At 35.2% G+C, this 21,352-nt stretch overlaps 1 protein-coding gene across 1 annotated transcript in view; it reads left to right on the plus strand.

The window, feature by feature from the left end:
• CSMD3 (CUB and Sushi multiple domains 3) overlaps positions 1–21,352 on the plus strand; it is a gene marked incomplete at both ends in the record, with an annotated part of 827,299 nt that overhangs the window by 119,484 nt on the left and 686,463 nt on the right. Inside the window, one exon of the mRNA XM_084229760.1 lies at positions 18,426–18,538. Coding sequence (XP_084085886.1) covers positions 18,426–18,538 — 113 coding nt within the window. The remainder of the gene's footprint in view (positions 1–18,425; positions 18,539–21,352) is intronic.

Genomic DNA, 21,352 nt, shown 5'->3' on the forward strand with positions numbered 1-21,352 from the left:
GGTGTAAGATGGTATCTCATGGTAGTTTTGATTTGCATTTCCCTGATGGCAAGTGATGTTGAACATTTTTTCATATGCCTGTTGGCCATTTGCATTTCCTCTTCAGAGAAGTTTCTTTTTAGCTCTTCTGCCCATTTTTTGACTGGATTATTTTCTTTGTTGTTGTTGAGTCTCATCAGCTCTTTGCAGATTTTTGTGATCAGTCCTTTATCATTAGTGTTGGGTGCAAAAATGTTCTCCCAGTTGGTGGGGTTTCTCTTTGTTTTTGTTATTGTCTCTTTTGCTGTGCAGAAGCTCTTTAATTTGATGTAGTCCCAGCTGTTTATCTTTGCCTTCACTATCACTGCTTTGGGTGATGTGTCTGTAAAGATGTCTTTGATGTGCAGATCACGTAGGGTTTCGCCTATATTTCCTTCTATATATTTTATGGTTTCAGGTCTTATGTCTAGTTGTTTAATCCATTTTGAGTTGATTTTTGTGTATGGTGTGAGGTAGTGGTCAAGCTTCATTCTTTTGCATGTAGCGACCCAGTTTTCCCAGCACCATTTATTGAACAAACTTTCTTTGCTCCAATGCATAGTCTTTGCTCCTTTGTCAAAGATTAGTTGACCATAAATCTGTGGGTTTATTTCTGGATTTTCTATTCGATTCCATTGGTCTGTATGTCTGTTCTTGTTCCAATACCATGCAGTTTCGATGATTATGGCTTTGTAGTATAGTTTGAAGTCTGGGAGTGTAATGCCTCCATTCCCTTCTTTTTTTTTCAGGAGAGCTTTGGCTATTCGGGGTTTTTTGTGATTCCATATGAATTTCATCAATAATTGTTCTATTTCTTTGAAGAATGACATTGAAATTTTGATTGGAATAGCATTGAATCTGTATATTGCTTTTGGAAGGATGGCCATTTTAATAATGTTTATTCTTCCAATCCACGAGCAGGGGATGTCTCTCCATTTCTTTGTGTCCTCTTCTATTTCTTTTAACAGTGTTTTATAGTTTTCTTTGTATAGGTCCTTTACCTCTTTTGTTAGATTTATTCCCAAATATTTGATTTTTTTTTGTTTCAATAACAAAAGGGATGGTTTTTTTGATTTCTTCTTCTTCAGATTTATTGTTTTTGTATAGGAAGGCTACTGACTTTTGCATGTTGATTTTGTATCCTGCCACTTTACTGAACTGATTGATGAGTTGAATTAGCTTTTCTGTGGAGTTTTTGGGGTTCTCTATGTATAATATCATATCGTCTGCAAATAGTGATAGTTTGACTTCTTCTTTTCCTATTTGGATTCCTTGGATGTCTTTCTCTTGTCTTATTGCCCTGGCTAGGACTTCCAGTATTATATTGAAAAGCAGTGGTGAGAGTGGACATCCTTGTCTTGTTCCAGATCTTAATGGAATTGCTTTCAGCTTTTCACCATTGAGAATGATACTGGCTGTTGGCTTGTCATAGATGGCCTTTATGATGTTGAGGTATGTTCCTTGTATCCCAACAATTTCAAGGGCTTTTATCATGAATGGGTGTTGCACTTTGTCGAAAGCTTTCTCAGCATCTATTGATATAATCATATGGTTTTTATATTTCTTTTTGTTGATGTGTTGGATAACGTTGATTGATTTTCGGATGTTAAACCATCCTTGTGCCCCTGGAATGAATCCTACTTGGTCGTGGTGAATTATCTTATGGATACATTGTTGGATTCTGATGGCTAAAATTTTATTGAGGATTTTTGCATCAGTGTTCATTAGGGAGATTGGCCTGTAGTTTTCCTTTTTTGTGTTGTCCTTGTTCGGTTTTGGTATTAGTGTAATGTTGGCTTCATAGAACGTGTTTGGTATTGTGCCTTCCTTCTCAATTTTTTGGAAGAGTTTGTGAAGGATAGGCACTAATTCGTCTCTGAATGTTTGGTAGAATTCATTTGTAAATCCATCAGGTCCTGGGCTTTTGTTTTTGGGGAGGTTTTTGATTACCATTTCAATTTCGCTAATTGTAATTGGTCTGTTTAGGTGTTCTATTTCTTCTTTATCTAGCTTTGGGTGATTGTAGAGTTGTAGGAATTTGTCCATCTCCTCTAGATTGTTAAACTTGTTTCCATATAACTGTTAATAGTAGTTACTGATTATTCTTTTGATTTCTGCTGTGTCCGTTGTGATTTCTCCTCTTTCATTGATGATCCTGTTTATTTGTGCTTTCTCCCTTTTTTCCTTTGTGAGCCTGGCTAGGGGTTTGTCTATTTTATTGATTTTTTCAAAGAACCAGCTCTTGGTTTCATTGATCTTTTGGATTGTTTTTTTAGTTTCAATTTCATTTATTTCTGCTTTGGTTTTTATTATTTCTTTTCTTCTACTGGTTGTGGGGTTTTTTTGTTGTTCTTTTTCTAGATCTTTGAGCTTCGAGATTAGGTTGTTTCTTTGCGTTCTTTCTTGTTTCTTGATGTGAGCTTCTATTGCTATATATTTTCCTCTTATTACTGCTTTTGCTGCATCCCATACATTTAGGATATTGGTGTCCTCCTTGTCGTTCAATTCAAAAAATTTTTTAATTTCTTCTTTGATCTCCTCATTAGTCCAATGGTCTTCCAGTAGTGTGGCTTTTAATCTCCATGAGGTAGGAAAGTTCCTTGCCTTCTTTTTATGGTTTATTTCTAGTTTGATGCCTTCATGGTCAGAAAAGATGGTTGATATGATTTCAATCTTGGTGTATCTGTTGATGTTTGTCTTGTGCCCCAGTATGTGATCGATCCTGGAGAATGATCCGTGTGCGCTTGAGAAAAATGTGTACTCCGTTTTTTTGGGGTTTAGTGTTCTATAGATGTCTGTTAAGCCCAATTGCTCTAGGTCCTTATTTAGAGCTTTGGTTTCTTTACTTATTTTTTGTCTTGTTGATCTATCCATTGTTGATAGTGGTGTGTTGAAGTCTCCCACTACGTATGTGTTTTCTCTGATGTCTGTTTTCAGAGAGGACAACAGTTGTCTGATATATTTTGGTGCTCCTTCGTTTGGTGAGTATATGTTAATGAGTGTTATTTCTTCTTGAAGTATTGTCCCCTTGATCATAATGTAGTGACCATTGGGGTCTCTTTTTATCTTTTTGAGTTTGAAATCTGTTTTATCTGATATAAGTATAGCTGTTCCTGCTTTCTTTTTTGGTCCATTTGCTTGTAGGATTGTTTTCCATCCTTTAACTTTGAGCCTATTTTTATCTTTTGTAGCTAAATGTGTTTCCTGGAGACAGCAAAAGGTTGGGTTTTGTTTCTTAATCCAGGCTGCAACTCTGTGTCTTTTTATTGAAGAGTTTAGTCCATTTACATTTAGAGTTAATATTGATATGTTAGCATCTGTATTTGCCATTGTGTTTGTCTTTCCTTTGATTTTATTTATTTATTCTTTTAATAACTTTTTTTTTTTTTGGCCTTCTTTCATTGTTATTCGTCCCTCTGAGGTTCTGGCTTTAGGACTCCTTGTAGTATTTTTTGGAGTGGGGGTTTAGTTGCAATGAAATTCCGGAGTTTCTGTTTGTCTGGGAAGGTCCATATTCTTTCTTCAAAGAGGAAGGAGAGCTTTGCGGGATAGAATATTCTTGGTTGGCATCTGTTTTCTTGGAGTCTGTTGACTATGTCCCTCCACTCTCTCCTTGCCCGTAGTGTTTCTTCGGAGAAGTCTGATGTCAGCCTGATTGGCTTTCCTTTGAATGTTATCTGTTTCTTCCCTCTTGCCAGCTTCATTATTTTTTCCTTGTCCTGGATTCTTGGGAGCTTTACTATTATGTGTCTTGCTGTATTTTTTCTTTCGTCGTGGAAGTTTGGTGTTCTTCTTGCTTCTTGTATATCAATTTTCAGCTCCTTCTTCACATTTGGGAAGTTCTCTTCAATTATCTCTTTAAATATTTTCTCTGTTCCTACTTCTCTCTCCTCTCCTTCTGGTATTCCTATAACTCTTATATTTCCTTCCCTCATGGAGTCAGATAGTTCCCGAAGTCTTTCTTCATTCTTTTTCCTTCATACTTCTCTTTCCTTTTCTGTTTTGGTTCTTTTTATTTCTGTGTCTTCAAGAGCACTTATTCGTTCTTCCATTTCATCAATTCTGCTTTCATTGCTTTTCCCAGAATTCTTTAGTTCTTCCACTAATTCTTTGATCTCCTGCATTTCTTTTACTTCCCTCTTTAGGGACTCAATTTCATTCTTCTGATCGTTGATTATTTTTCCCTTATCATTGTTTTCCTTTATGACTTCTGTCAGTTTTTTAATCACGGCAATTTTAAATTCTCTTTCTGGAAGGCTCAGAAGTTCTTCCAAGTTACTGTCGTTGCAATCTGGGGGCTGGTTTTCTTTTTGTGGTGTGCTTTTTCTCTGGAGAGTTGCTAGGTTGCGTGTGGTTCTTCTCCTCCCTACTGTCTGTTTTCTAATTTGCCGTATGCGTTGGGACACTGTGTTGTTGGGACTGGCCGGCATCTTGGGTGGGCTTCTCTTCTCCCCTCTGGTTCCTCCAGGAGTCATCTGTCAGTTTCAAGCAGTCTTTATTGGAGAAAGGTCCCTGTCCTAAAATGTCGATGTGGGGACACACTCCCCTGTGCGTCTGGTCTGCCCCGGCGGTGGGTTCCTGCTCCCCCTCTGGGCTTGGACTGCAGGCCAGAGGGGGTCTGGCATGGGCGAACTCCCCCCGCTCACCTCTGGCTCCTGAGGAAGCCTTCTGCAGGTAGTCTTTACTGAAGAAATGTCCCTGTTCTAAAATGGTGATGTGGGACACACTCCCTGCGCATCCGGTGTCAGGCACACTCTTCTGCGTGCCTGGTCTGCCCTGGCTGTGGGTGCCCGCTCTCCCTGTGGGCTCAGACTACTTGTTCGGAAGGGGCCCGGTGTGGGCTAACTCCCCAGCTGGCCACTAGCTCCTTCAGGAGCCTGTGCTGGCTTCAAGTAGCTAGGTGGCGCCAGAGATCTCTCCTAGAGCCCTTGGGGAGCTGATTTTCCACCCCGTGGGACAGGGAGCAAAGCGGGGATGGTAGGGTACACCTCAATGGCTTTGGGGTGCTGTGTCTGCCTTGTGCCCCACCGTCGTGGGGAACCCACGCCCCTAATTTTGTGCCCCGGGTCTCAGTTCCAAAGCCCTCAGTTCCAGGACGCGGGCTGTAGACCAGTTCAGTGGCGCGGGAATGGCGCCTTTTGCACCGCTCCCGTGCCTGGGCGCCAGGTTCCTGCTTACTCAGGGAGGGACCTTCACCTCAGTGAGGACCTCCGCGCGTCTCCCCGCAAGCCTAGGTCGTCTCCCAAGCCTAGGTCGCAGGCGCGGGGACCTGGGCAGCCGCGATCCTGGTCTGCACTTGCTTTTCAAGCACGCCGAGTGCGCCGCTATCCGTGCAAGCTTACCGGCAGCCCGGGCTGTGTGCGCGTCTCCCGGGGTCTTTGTTCTTCTCTAATGGCGCCCGGAGCCGTTCGCTCACCGCCGCGGTGAATCCTGCAGGGTTCGCCTCAGCTCCCGTTCAAGGGGTGTGGTGGCTGCAATAGTTCCTTTCCACTCACAGTCCCGCTTGCTGCGTCCTTTGTTCTTGGTGGCCGTTTTGGTTTGTTGTTTCCCTCCTCTCTGCCGGTCGGAGAGTGCCGCCTCTGTGGGCGGGGGAGGGGAGCAGGGTTCTGCGCTTCCCTCCCTTCTAGTCCTCTTTTATGGCCACTTTCTTCTTCGGGTAGTTTGCTGGAGTCACCCGTTTATCTTCCGTGTCCCAGTTCTCACTGGGACCTGCCGCTTTTCCTCCTTATTAACTTTTTTTAATGGGAGATCTTACTCGCAGCGTCTCCTCGCCGCCATGTTGCTCCGCCCCCTTCCCCAGAATATATTTTCATACTTTTTTACAGTTAAAAAATGTTAAGTTTTATTGTAACTTACTTTCTAAATAGTTTCTATAATTATAGTTGTAAAAAGAGGAGTTAGTTGTCATAATGACCACAACATAAAAAAATATATGAATTTCCATGAATTAATAATATTATAATTAAAAGGAGAGGTAAAGATAATGCAGATAAGTATAAACATATATAGAATCTTTTATGGGAGAAGTGGGTGATTATAAGTGTAAAACAACTGCTACACAGAAATGGACACCTCGTTGAGGAGATAGTGAGGAAAGAGGATCCTATTTCATTATATTTTTTCTAGATGTATTGAGATATAATTGATCTCCAACCTTGAGTAATTTTAAGGTATATAATATAATAATTTAATATACATATATTGTGAAATTATCACAATAAGGTTAGTTAATATCTTGATCACCTCACATAACTGCACCTGTGTGGAAAGAACATTTTCCATCTACTCTCCTCACAACTTTTAAGTATATGTAATATAACATCATTAACTTTTGTCACCATGATGTGCATCAGATCCCCACAAATTATTCATCTCACACCTAGGAGCTTGAACCCTCTGACCAACACCTTCTTATTTCTCCCACCCCCAATCTTGGCAACCACCACTCTGCTCTCCATTTCTATCAGTTGGCTATTTTTAGATTTCATGTATATAAATTAGAACATATAGTATTTGCATTTATCTAACTTATTTCATTTAACATATTACTCTCAAGATCTTCCCATGTTGTTGAAAATAAAAGCAGTATCTTCATTTTAATGGAAGAATGATATTCCATTGTATATACATATGTACTACATATTCTTTATCCACCCGTCAATGGCCATTTATATTGTTTTCATGTTTTGAATATCATCAATAATGCTGCAATGAATATGGGAATTCAAACACCTCTTCGAGATAGTCATTTTATTTCCTTTGGCTTTATACCCAGAAGTGGGATTGCTGGATCATATGGTAGTTCTAGTTTTAATATTTTGAAGAACCTTCATATTGTTTCCATAGTGGCCATACCAATTTACATTCCTATCCGAGTGCACATGTATTCCTTTTTTACTGCGTCCTTAGCAACTCCTTTCTAATGTCTTTCTCAAAATTGTCATTCTCACAGGTGTGAGGTGACCATGATTAAGTCCAATTTATTATTTTTTTGTCATTAATGCTCTCAAATCAAGTAATCATTCGCTTATCTAGTGAAACTAAGATATTTTCCTGTATTTTCTTCTGAAGCTTATAATGGTAGCTTTTATATTTAAGTCTAATATCAATCTTAAAACTATAAAGACTCTAGATTCGTTTTAAGCTATTTGTGTAATACAGTGAACAAGAGTTAACATGGCCCACATTTTAAATGATAATGGGGATAATAACTCAATAAATTATCTGTCCCAGCTGTCTGCTTCTGAGCACATTTATAATTAAGCATATTACAAGTAATTTTTAAAAATGTGTACTTGACCAATTAAATTTCTCCAGAGAAAGCTGTCATTTTTCTTCTGTTTCTATAATAAAAGTTTTTAGCCTTTTAGTTTTTTTTTACTTTGTGCTTATCCATAATCTTAATAAATTATAAAATATCCTTCATTTCAGTAACTAAGTTCTTTGAGCTTTACTTATCTTTTGTTATATCGAATTTCAATTACCCAATATTTTTTCTCAGTATTATTTCAAGGAATAGATAGAAAAGATGCAGTATGCTCTGTTGCAATTCTTGTTTATTTTATAAAAATTCACTAGATCTTTCACATAATAACAGAATTCACAAATCTAAGGAAGATAATTAAAGAACAGTAATTAGAATGAATATTCAAAAATCTGTAGCTTGAGTTCTCACTTGCGTAATTGATAAATCACTCTTCCTTCAGAAAATGTTGGCAGTATTCCCATATATGTTCTTAATCAACCACTGCAGTTTTCTTCTTACATGATTAATTTTGTCTGCTTTCTTTTCTCCTTTGGGCCCTATATTTCCCACAGAACTTCCTATTACTCATGTTAAAATCTTTCCTCATCCAACTTCCACTTCCTTCAGTAGAACAAAATGAACCATCTCCTTTTCTGTGGGTATAATGTTGAAGTAGAAAAGTGCTCTTCTTCAAAACTATGAATATCTAAAGGCATTGTTAAACTGCAGATACAGAAGATTATAGAGTATATGTAAGAGCAGTGCACCTTTGATTTAACTCTACTCCCAAGTTCCTATCTTCAAGATGTCAAAAATATGTGATTGAGAGTGGTTATACCCAATCCAATTTGCTGTCTCTGAAGACTTCCTCCTTCAGAATTATAATCAAACCTCATATATTGATTATCTCTTTTGTTAAAAAAATATATATGGAAATGCAGAGGCTCTACTTCCTGATTCAACTCATAGATGCTTTCTGTGTAAGTGTGTGTTTGTGTAAATCGCATGTGATATTGACAACTGTTTATTCAATGATAAAAATAAACAATGAAAGGATTTTCTTATTTAGCTATAATATTAATGAGATTCAAATAACAAAGTAGATTTTGCCTATTGTTAATTTAATTATGACCTTTTTTTATTTTTTTTTCCTTTTAACAGCCTCATAAGGAAAATACAGACCTCAGAAAACACAGAAATTGAGGGTAGTAATGGGTTTTTCCATGAACAAGTGTGACAAAAAAATGTTATATTTTGGATAGGACCCTTCTCTCCAGCACTTTAATTTACTAAAGTCTTATTGCATTGCCATAGGGCATGCAAGTGAATAAAAAAGCCAATTAAAATTTTGATGCACCTTAGGCAGTTAATGACTCTTCTGGTTAGATATCATTCTTCACTTTGGAGCATTCAAATTAGTGATTGGATAGATCTCAAGGACAGATGGGTTTCTAGAACTTTTTTATCAACATAAAAGACCCTTTCAAATCTGAGTAAGGCAAGGATTCAAGAGTATACACAATCATTTGTTGTTTATACTAGGCATGTTGCCAAAAAGAATTGAGGTGGCTCTTAGTAAAGAAAGAGACTAAATTAAACCATTAAAACAGGGGTTAAAACATAGAAAAAAAGATGTCAATAGAAAATTTAAACACTTTGTTCCATGGTTATGTTTATTCAATCTTTTTTAGCAAATATGTGAAAGGCTTAATTCTGTTAACCTGCTTTTAGTAAAACAGCACTGACATCCTAAAAGCAACCTACACATGGTACTGTCACTCATTAACTAGTGATATTTCTGGTGCAAGTCACTAACTCTCCATAAATATTCATTTTTTATCAGAAAATAAAGACAAAATGACAGAGAAACTTGATGTGCATACAAATAAATATTTTAGCAACAGAAAGTTTCAATGGCACTCTGAAAACCTGAATAAAATGTTTAGAGTAAGCATCTTTTTATGAATTCATATGAAATTATTAATATATGACATTCTAAAAAGAAATATGGATACTCTATCTATTTCACAATACTCATTCTATGTAACATGATTTACATACAATTCTCATGAAGTCATTTCAGATAATCTTCTAATACCATAAAATAGATGAGAAAATTAAATTTCAGAAATATCAGGAACTATGTCATCTGCATCTCAAGTTTACTTAATGCTAATTGTTTTTCCATGTGGTCACACCACTTTACCACCATAAATTAGTAGTGATCATATACAACCTGTTATTATTTACTTTTAAGGATTGTAATTTTTGACAATCTATTGGGTATACAGCACTCTTTCATGGTTTGCTCTTTTTGTTTGGTCCCTTTTGGTAGCAATGAGACTTTCATTTTCTGAATGCAATATACCTCACCTTAAGTTTATGTATCATTCCTTAGAGTTTGGATTTAAGGACTTACGGAAAATTATTTGTTTTATTGCCATGGAAAAATTCTGGAGAATGATCATGCTTTTATCTAAATGAATGGAAGGTGCAGTACCTGAGATTTTCTAATTGCTTTTTTCATTCAGCATCATGTTAGTGAAATTCAAACATTATTGTGTATATTTGTAGTCTATTCTCACTACTGTGATTTTTTTTTAAGATTTATTTATTTATTTATACAAGCACTGGGTACAGTCAGAAGCACGGGGGGGGGGGGGTGAGAGAATTCACCAGAGCCAGAGCGGGGAGCAGAGCAGGCAGGATGGAAGTACACTGCTGAGGGGAGCAGTGGGCTGGCAGGAGAGGTCTGCGTGCCATGCGGGACCCTCCTCCAGTGTCCGGGGAGCAGCCGGGGATTGAACTGGTGCTCAGAGGCTGTGGGCAGCTTCGCATCCCAGCGCCTAACCGATGCGCCACCTGGGAGGCCCTACTATGATTTTTCATATATGTATGAATGTGCTGTTTTAGCTGCTGTACTATTGATGGATATTCCATTTGGGGATTATTATAACTAATGGTAGTGTGATCATTCTTGTGCATGTGCTGTCATGTGCATGTTGAGAGCTGTGTTATTAATTTTCTACTGCTCTATTTTTTACTTATTATTAATTATAATTTTTACTTATAATTTTAATTTATAATTTTTACTTATAATTATTTCCAATATCACTTTAGATTTTTGTTGAACAGCATTATTTCTATGTTAACATCCTTTAATAGGAAGACATTTTCCTATTAATAATGTTTCAAATGTCTATCCTTTCTTCATTTTCATCTTATATTTCAATTGTTGTGGTGAAAGTAGTAAGTAAATAGAAATAAGATGTTTTATGGAGCTACCCATGCTTCTGGTGAGTTCTAGTTCTTCCACTCAATAAGTAGGACAGAAAACCACTAACCTCTAAACTTTATGGAAAATGAGATATAAAAAGGTCATCTTCGTGCTGTTTCATGGATTAAATTTGTAAAACATTGACTCAGTACCTGGCACAAAAATGGTTTCTATTAACCTCTATCCTATTAACAAAAATTGGTGATAATTTAAAAATCTTGGCTTCTGTTTCAATAATTAAATTTTTATATAGTCTCTCATTTTCTCCTACCACAAGTCTATAAAAAGGATTGTCCTTTTTCAAGTTGAATGTCAGTCACACCATAACTCATTTATTTCACAGTTAATATTCTTAAAATAATAGTCAATATGGGATTTTTCTGTTTCCTCTTCTCCTATATGTATTAATAATTACTAAATTTGATTCATCACCTCACTGAAGCTATTCAGGACAAGGTGATCTTCTAATTGCCAGATCACATTAACATTCCACGTCAGAATAATTAGGAAAAAAAACATTATCTACTCATTAAAAATTGAGCAAAACAAATTGAGATTCCCTAAAGACTAAATAAAGAACATGGCCTTAATGTCTGCTTTCGCCTTTTATTTACAATGGGACTTTTAACAAGTAACTTCTTTTTGCAGACCTTTGTCTTTTGTATCTTGGAAATAGAGTAATAATAACAAAATCATATACAGTCATAAAGATAAGGGAACAATGAATTAATGTTTGTCAAAATTCTGACTCATAATGGAAATAATAACTATAACTGATAACATTTAATATTATTTCATTATTAAATTAGTTCCAATCTTTTGATACAATAGCAACCAAATAAAGCATTTTGCTGATAAAAAATATTTTCATTTTGAAAGCATGTTTGATTTTGTGTTTCAAAAAATATGACTATGCTTCTTTGGTAAAATTAAATATCACACCTATCAGAGGATAGAATTCACATTGTTGGGAGTGACTTTTCATAGTAGATATAGTGAAATCAAGTCACTGCCCATGTGTTTATAAAGTATCTAGCTAGAGTGAAGGTGTGTTATGGTTAGAAAGATCACTGAAACATCATAAAGAGTATATTTCCATGGTAATTTTTTTGGTGTGTGGAAGAATTGGGGTATAGGCAAGAGATGCAGGGGGTGATAGGATTCACCAGGGACAGAGTGGGGAGCAGAAAAAGGCAGATTTACTGAAATATACTTTAAGAGAGGCAGCAGGCAATAGGATCGGTCTGCTGTGCCATATGTGGGTTAGCTCCCCGGCCTGGCATTGAACTTAGGCTGTAGTGGCGATAGTGCTGAGACTTAACCCCTAGGACACCAGGGAAGCCCTGTTTCCAAGAATTTTAAAATGAGACTCTAAACTAAAATGTTTGCATGAACAGCTGTATATTTTTTGGCCATTATGAAAATTATGGCAAATTATTTTTTTTTCTATTCTCCTTGCTTTCTACTCTTTTTACACCTCTTTAAATGTTTGTTATTGTACCATATCCATTGCCAAAGTGACAATAAATCTTCCATCATAGTCTGTTTTGCTCCCTCTGCACTTTGCTCACACCTCTACCATTCCCTTACAATAGTCTCAGCTCTGTAGGCAGATTTCACGGGTTTGTTTTTGTTTGCTTTTGTCTTTTCCTTTGCTTTTTTTGTGTGAGTTTCATATTATTAGTGAAATGATCCAGAATTTGTCTTCCTCCTTCTCACTACTTTTGCTTAATATAACCCCTTCCAGTTCCATCCATGTATTGCAAATAGCAAGATTTCATCTTGTTTTATAGATGAGTAGTGTTCCATTGTATATATGTACACTGATCTGTCATTGGTCACATATGTTGTTTCCATAACTTGGCTGTTGTAAATAGTGTTGCAGTGAACATAAGAGTGCATGTATCCTCAAATTAGTGTTTTTCATTCTTCAGATATATATCTAGGTGTTGAATCCTGGATAATATGGTAGATCCATTTTTAATTATTTGAGAAACCGTAATATTTCCACAGGGACTGGAACAGTCTACATTACTACCACACCTTCACCAACACTTGTTGTTTCTGGACTTTTTGATATGAGCCATTCTTACAGTTGTGAGATAGCATCTCATTGTGATTTTGATTTGAATTTCCCTGATGGTAAGTCTTGAGTATTTTTTTCATGTGCGTCTTGGCCATATGTATTTTTTCTTTAAGGAAATGCCTATTTAGCTCCCCCCCATTATTGATTGGATTATTTGTTTTCTTTTTTGTGGATTGTATGAGTTCTTTGTAGATCTTGGATATTAACACCTTGTCAGACACGTATATATAAATATATTATATATTATATATATTATATATATATGATGTGAAATTATTTTCTTCCATTTGGCAGGTTTTGGCAGGTTGCCTTTTCATTGTAATGAAATGTTAGTTTCTTTTGCTATGCAGATACTTTTTAGTTTGAGTTGAGATATTTTCTCTTTAAGTACCCAAAAATTGGTAAGTAGCATAGGCTCTTAGAACATTTTCTATGACCATTTTATATTAAATACTAATACACGGGTACTACAAGAAGAAAATTCTGATGGGTGTATAAAAGAACCATCTACTTCTCAGGTCTGTCATCAAGAATGAATAACTGTAGCAGCAAACCTTTCCGTAGGTCTTACTAAATGCTAGATGTTGTTCCAAATAATATGCTTCAAGTATTTACTACTAGAACTATTAAAAAAAAATAACCATTTAGAAGACAAGAACTAAGGGAGTAGATTTTTCTTTTTTTTTAAGATTTATTTATTTATTTACACAAGCACAGTACAGTCAGAAGTGCAGGAGGGTGAGAGAATTCACCAGAGCCAGAGCGGGGAACAGAACAGGCAGACTGACGAAATACACTGCTGAGGGGAACAGTGGGCTCTGCAGGAGAGGTCTGTCGCCCATGTGGGACCCTCGCCTGTGGCTGGGGATCGAACCGGCGCTGCAGAGGCTGCAGCCCAGCGCTCAACTGCTGAGCCACCAAGGGAGGCCCGAGAGTAAATATTATTTTCATCTACATTTTGCCATTGAGAAAACAGAAGGGGGGGGAAAAAGTTCTCGATGTCACACAGTAGCAAATGACAACACTGGTATTTACCCCACATAGTCCAGATGTGTTATTTCTGAATGTGTTTATGCTAAGTAGATGATCCCCAAATCAGTTCATAAATAAATTGATAGTAACACTTACTTTCCACATTTTCTGGACACTTGCTAAATGTATAAGGATTCTCCCATTTAAGCCTTACAACATAATTATGGGATGATTTCTAGTATTAATCTCATCCTGACACTAGTTTATTGGGATAAAGTAACTTATGTACTATTAAATTTTTGATAAATAGCAAAATATGTGTTTTCAATTTTTATACTCTAGAATCCAAACACAGTAATTTCATCTGCTTATTTAAATCCCTAAATCTTGTTATGTTCACTATTAATTTCACGTGTCTTTGCAATGTGAGATCACTGTAAAATAGATTTAAAGGTCTGACATTAATTAAACAACTTCTCTACACCTCAACTTTTCTCAATAGTCCAACTAGACCACTTTTAGAATCATGATCATGGGCCTCCCCTGGTGGTGCAGCGGTTGAGCGCTGGACTGGGAAGCTGCCCGCAGCCTCTGCAGCGCTGGTTTGATCCCCGGCCACCCAGGAGGGTCCCACATGGCTTCAAAGACCTCCTGCTGCACCCGCTGCTCCCCTCAGCAGTGTATTTCGTCATTTCGTCAGTCTTCCTGTTCTGTTCCCCGCTCTGGCTCTGGTGAATTCTCTCACCCTCCTGCACTTCTGACTGTACCCAGTGCTTGTATAAATAAATAAATAAATCTTAAAAAAAAAATTTAGAATCATGCTCATTTGTCATCTTAAAGATCAATGAATCAAGACAGGAAAAATAGGAAGAAGGGACACATGGAAAGTTGAGAACATAGAATACCTATTGAAAGTTGAGTTCTGAAGAAAATTTCTAGGATATAGTGCACGGTTCCTGTATAAATTGTTGATACTGAAGATGAAACTCCAAAGTGATTGTGGAAAAAGAAATGAGTTTTTATGGAAATTAAATAACTGTGTAGTGATTTTAGGATGTTCTCAATGTGTTCTGTGGGAATTAAAAATTTCCCCTATGTAATATACATTTTGTATTCAGACTACAGGCAAAACTTAAAATAGTTAAAGTAGGAACACACTGAATAAGAATTCTGTTTGTAAATCTGGGATATGAAGGTCAGAGGAAACTTCACTAACTCATAGAAAATCAGGTATTTGAAAAATACAAAAACTAGTGATAAGCTCAATTGCTTGGAATACAAAAACAATTGTTTTAAACAATAATTTTGGTAAACCTATTGAGAAATCTCATGTCTAATACAGAAGTCCTAGCATCTACCAGCCAAGGCAATAATGGCTTACATTTCATTCACATTCCAAATCTTATGGAAGTAACTTCATTGGCATTGACAAAAATGTAGAGAAAATTGATGACAAAGAAAAGTATCCCAAAAGTTTAGTCCAACGGATTTGTAGGATCTTCAAAATGGTGGAGACACTCATATTAGTAGAAATTAATGCTGGTTATCTATCTTTATATATATATAATATATATATATATATATTTCACCCTAGTCCCTATCCATATGTATATTTTTATCTATATTCATTTCTACTTCTAGGTCTACACCTAGCCCATGTATTCAAATATTATGAATTTGCTTTTTTAATCACATGATGGTTACGTTATTGAGGAATGTTATATTTGAGAGGAGTTTCAGCTCATTTACTCTCAACAAATTATATAATTATTCAAATATTGCCATAGCCACCTTTTGCTTTAATCTTACAATAACTGACTCCTTGACATAACTATGAATTATTGTGCTGTGCTTCATGTACCCCAATATCAATAGGGTATGCCTGATTTATTTTCTAGATCAGTCATTACTTTAAATATCTGCTTGTGCCTTTGCCTTTTTCATTCATTTTGACATTAAACGGGTTAATAGTTTGTTTCAGAGAAATCACCTGGATCATTCTAAAAAGCTAACTGAAGTAAAATTGTAAGATAAATCATATCCCAATATCTTACTGTGAGTAATGAGAAATCATTGTGAGAATGCTGTTAAAATACAATTTATCTTAGCAGTAGCATGCCACAGAGTGTGGATAAAAGGGCAATGGATTTTGAATCATAACACCCTCTGGTACAAGTTTCAAAGGAATATAAAATGTTATTCACTGTGTAATTTTCTAATACATTAATATGAAATAAACATAATTGATTATATAAAATTTTGTAATATATGTGCAAAAGAATACATTTCATAAATACCTGTATGAGTACAATTTATTTCAAGGCAAAATATTGTTTATACATAAAATTGTATGTTTTCATATTACCTAGTAAATTAAGGTGAATATAATTCCAGATAGAAGACAAGTTCAAGTGAAATACAAGTATATTTAAATATATATAATATTGATACATATTAACTTGAAAAACAAGTTTTAAATATAGTTGTATCTTTAAAGATATTTCAAATAGTGTACATAGGATCTAAGATCTTTCTTTCACATTTGAGGTCAATAACATGGTGAAAAATAACTCTTTCTCAACAGAGTCTCTGCTTTGTCTATCTGAATTTTTATAATAATTGGAGCTTCATTTCAATATTATAATTCTTGAGAACACTACTCCAAGAACACAAATTTTAGCTTAAAAAGGAAAGTTTTCTCATGACATTCATATTCTTCTACCACCCTAAATTCATTAATTTAACAGTGATTTATTGTGTTATTTACATAGTATATATTGCCTGAATCACTGGTGATAAATTGGTAACTTTCAAGCACTGACTTCACAAAGCTTAGTGACTAAAGAAGAAAGAGGGACACTTAAAATATAAGCACATACATAAATATTGAATTACAAAATAAAATCTTGTAAGAAAAGAAACTAATGGGATTCATAAAAGAAAGAGTTTATTTGCAAATCAATCAAGTAGTCTATTACAGGAGAGACAAAAACAAGTTACTGCAAATCCTCATAATGATAAAACTAACATAAAAGTAAGTTTAAAAACACACATCTTTCTTCATTGACTGAAATGAAACAGAAAAATAAATCTCCCATTATACAACATGCTATTGCATGCTGGTTATTTAAAGATAAACAGCACAAAACGAGCTTTTGCTGAAGGGGAAATTTTTCTCACATTTTTCCAGTTTGTTTCCTGTCATTTGGTAATCAACAAAAACATTTTTTTATTTTGTCAATTTTAATTTAGGTAAAGTAAATATTGATAGATGTGGCACATAAAATCTATTTGGACTTCCGACTAACTTTTTAGAGTATAAGAAGACATAAGTCAAATTTGAGAACATCTATACAGCAAAGCAATCAAGGTTATTTTAGTTGAAATTAATCCTACATATGTAATTAATGTTGGGCAAAAAATAGCAAACATATAAATAAAATCAACAATTTATTTTATATAATTTTACTCATATATTCATAAAATGAGGAAAGAACATATGTCAATTCACAAAAAAAATAAAAAAAAACTTATGTATCTTCATTAGTTTTAGAAAAATTGTATTTCATGAATGTACTTTTTCCTTATTTTAAATTTTTTTTTCTGGTTAAAAAGCTCTCAATTTTAAAGCACTTTTATATAATTGAACTTGTAACTATTGTAATACATAATTACAAAGTAAATAATAAATCTTTGGTAAAAATATCAGATGAATTTTATGCAATATTAACCAAAAAGTAATTTGCAATTATTAATTTTAATAGAATTTAATAGAATTTGGGACTCTAATAAAACAAAATTCCTTTTCAGTTGTAAACATTTTAGTTTCCCAGTTTCATGTTTAAATCACATCTCTTTCTTCAATACTAAATTTTAATCAATAGCTTCCACTCTTTATATGCATTTTAACTATAAAAAATAATTCAGCAAAATACCTTCCTAAAACTTCATTGCATAAAATGCACATATGTATGCGCAAATGATTTCCCAAGGTTTGAATTAATCAATAGTTCACGTAGATAATTTATGAGGTAGATATGATAAATAGTAAGATACACAAATGTATATAAATAAGTGTATATTTAAATAAATTTACCGTAAATGTTTTTGATGAATGACTAATCATGTAATTAATTCAGTAATATATAAACATATATACATTTATAAATACATACACATATGTACATTTTTATACAAAACTTGCAAATATTTTTAAAGATTTTTTTTATTTATTTATGCATACAAGAACTGGGGTGTAGGCCAGAGATTCAACGGGTGAGAAGATTCACCAGAGACAGAGAGGAGAGCAGAACAGGCAGATCTACTGAAATACACTGCTGAGGGGAGCAGCAGGCAAGACAGGAGATGTTTGCTGCCCTGTGTGGTTTTGCTCCCTCATGTTGCAGTGGCTGGTGAAACTTGATAGTGCTGAGACTTAACCCCTTGTGCCACCATGGAGATTTGTTAAAAAGATTTTTTGAAAGATTTATTTATTTATACAAGAACTGGGGTACAGGCCAGAGGCATGGGAAGGTAAGAGAATTCACCAGAGATACAGCAGAGAGCAGAATAGGCAAACAGACCTAAAACACTGCTGTGGGGAGCAGCAGGCAAGACAGGAGAGGTCTGCTGCCCTGTGTGGGTATCTCCCTGGTTGGCCAGGAATCAAACCTGTGCTTCAGAGGCTGTGGACAGCTGCAGAGCACTGTGGTCAAAGCAGTGTTCCACTGGGGAGGCCTGCTAAAAAGATTTTTCATGATCTTTCAACTCTGTGTGGTGAAATTGTCTATGACTCTAACAATCACTTTTTTTTTGTTTGTTTTTAGGTTAACAGGATTCCATCTGCCACCACCAGTGACAAGTACCAAATCTGTGTTCTCCCTACGTTTGACCAGTGATTTTGCAGTTAGTGCTCATGGGTTTAAAGTATATTATGAAGGTAAGAGATATAAAAGGACCACTGCCAGTTTAATGTAATCAGTCTAAAATCCTCTGGGTAGAAATAGAAGAATTATTACCAGGACTCTAGATACAGAATATCCTGTTATACTAAATCTTGTCCTGAAATTCACCTACATTTTAATCATTAATACATTATAAAAAGCTACAATTAATGGACCTTAATGCTTCATTGCAGTGCACAAAGAGGCAAATCTTTCACTTAAATCTTAGGAGATGAGACTATGTAATCACTATAGGGTTGGAGGTTAATAAAAAGGAATGAATGTAAGAGTCGCAGGAAATTAGACCAGATCTGAGATCCAGGCATTATAGATTCCTCTTGTCCTCTGTGCTTAGTCTCTCTGCCAGAAAATAAACTAATAGCCTGTCTTCACTTGAATTTGAGTCAAGAGAAAACACCCATTAAGAGACAAGAGTTGGTGTCCTCCCTGATGGCCTACTGATGGGGTCCTCCTGATGGTTGTCTCAGTGCTATCGCCACTACGCCCCTAAAAAAATTCTTAAAGCCAAAGGTTTTGACTGGAAGTTTGGTACGGAATCACTCTACATCAAGTCCTGACCTAAGAGCAAACAAGCAAAAAATCGGACCTGACCTCCTTGGAGATCATTTATAATCATTATTTATCCCATGCAGTGTCCTCATATGTTTCACTATGTGAATAGTCTTTGATAATGGGATGATCGCATAGCTTCTTCTGAGATATTAAAAATATACAAACTCTTCATCTTTTACCTTTTGTAAATGTGAAAAAATATCTGATAGCAAAATTATTTATTCCTGAGGGTTTCAGAGAGAAGTGAGAACTTGTGATTTCATCTTCATGTGTTCTGATAATAAAATTTTCACCAGTTCAGAGAAAAACCCTTCCCTTACACATGAGACCAGCATTTCTGATTTCCACACATCTCTCTAGGACCATAAAGACTGTATCACAGGAGGCAAAAATCATCATGAGAGATACCCAAATACAATAGTACAAGCTGTTACTTTCTAAACCACATAATAATTCAAAATATGATATGTTTACAGTATACACTAGAAAAATCATCTTTTATAAAATAGAATTGCTTTAGTATAAAGGTTAAAAGCTTGCAGGTGGGAAAATTTTAAACTAAATATTTCATCTAGCACTCTTTCTCATTAGAAAAAAATACCCTCTAGCAAACAATTGAGTAAAAATATTTTCTCTTTTATATCTAAATAAAGCCATATTGCAGCAGTGTTGTACACTATTTTCTATCTAATATGTTTCTGAACTGCCTTTTGTCTCACAGAATAGAATGCATTCCGAGGCATTTTCCTGCACTGTGATAGCAATAATCACTGTTTTTCCAAAGTACTTTCACAATAGTTGAATATTTTTATCCTGGCAACTTAATTCATACTTTAAAACACTAAAAAATGCAAAGGTTTAATTTTAGTGTAATTTTGGCAATACTGAAGGAATTAGTAATACAATAATTTTCTAGTAAAGCTTCATTAAAGAACCTGTATACTTTTCATCAACATATAGATCTTTGAAGTTAGTTTACTCACTTAATAAGCATACAAAGTCCACAGAAAATTTGGCAACTTGGAGATGAATTATGATGTCATGTTGTTAGATTTGACTGTCAAGTTTCATGAAATATACTCAAAAATATTTTCTTAGCTCCCATTGTTTCTTTCTCTCTATATATAACATTAAAATTCTGTCTTTTCTGCTTCAGTGAAAGTATTTTCATACATCTTCTTGACATTGAAATGTATGTTTGGTAGGTCTTGACTTAAAATATAGGGAAACATGTACTCAGGTAGGTTTGCTGCAAAACATCTTCAGGTATTGATTTGTGATGGGTTATGTATGTTTTAACCTGTATATTAGGTTCCTATTGCTTTCATAACAATAACCAATAATTAAGCAGCTTAAACAACAAAAATTGATTATCTCATAGTTCTATAGGTGAATTTGTCTTGGTCATCTTTACTAGTTTCTCTTCTGGGGTGTCATAAGACTGAAATTAGAATGTTGGTTAGGATCTTATCAGAAGGCTCTGGAAAGAGTCTATTATTTCCTGTGGCTCTCTTCCTCAGAGTAGGCTTTACATCTGAGAGCCAGCAACTAGAGCATTAGATGTTCTTCATACTTGGAATCTCTATGGCTTCCCCTTCTGATGCATCTCTCCACTGCCTTTTCCCTCCACCTATCCCTAACTTAGGGTGCAGAAATTTCTTGGTTTCTAAGAGCTTATGTGAATGGACTGGGTCCACCTGAATAATCAAACCTCTTTCCCTAGGTTAAAGTTGTTAACCTTATTTATATCTACAAAGCCCCTTTTCCCCATGTAACATGAGCTATTCACTGAATATGTATATTATTGGGGAAAGGCTCTTCGCATGTCTTATCATACTGTGCGTAATACTGCTTAACACACCACAGAGTAAGTAGTTGCAAGCGTCATTTATTTACCAATGACCAATGACCAAAACTAATGGTGTATTGTGAAATATAGAAAACTTAGTTTGAAATTTCATAGTCCATCCATCATCCCCCAACATTTTGGATCCAGGTTATCATTCTATAACCACCTCAAACTACAAATCTGAATCCTGCCCATACTACTATAAAAACAATCTATTAATGTGAACATTTCCTCTAAATTTATAGCAACATTTTCTCTCCCTCAAGATGTCCCCAATGCCTGTGTCTTTTATTTCAATTTACTGTTTTTTTTTTTCATACTTTAATCTTTGCTATAGTTTGGCCTTATATATTAAAACTTATGAGATCTCTGTTTATTGGTGGTATTT

The sequence above is a fragment of the Talpa europaea genome (assembly GCF_964194135.1).
Source record: "Talpa europaea genome assembly, chromosome: 3".
NCBI lineage: Eukaryota > Metazoa > Chordata > Mammalia > Eulipotyphla > Talpidae > Talpa > Talpa europaea.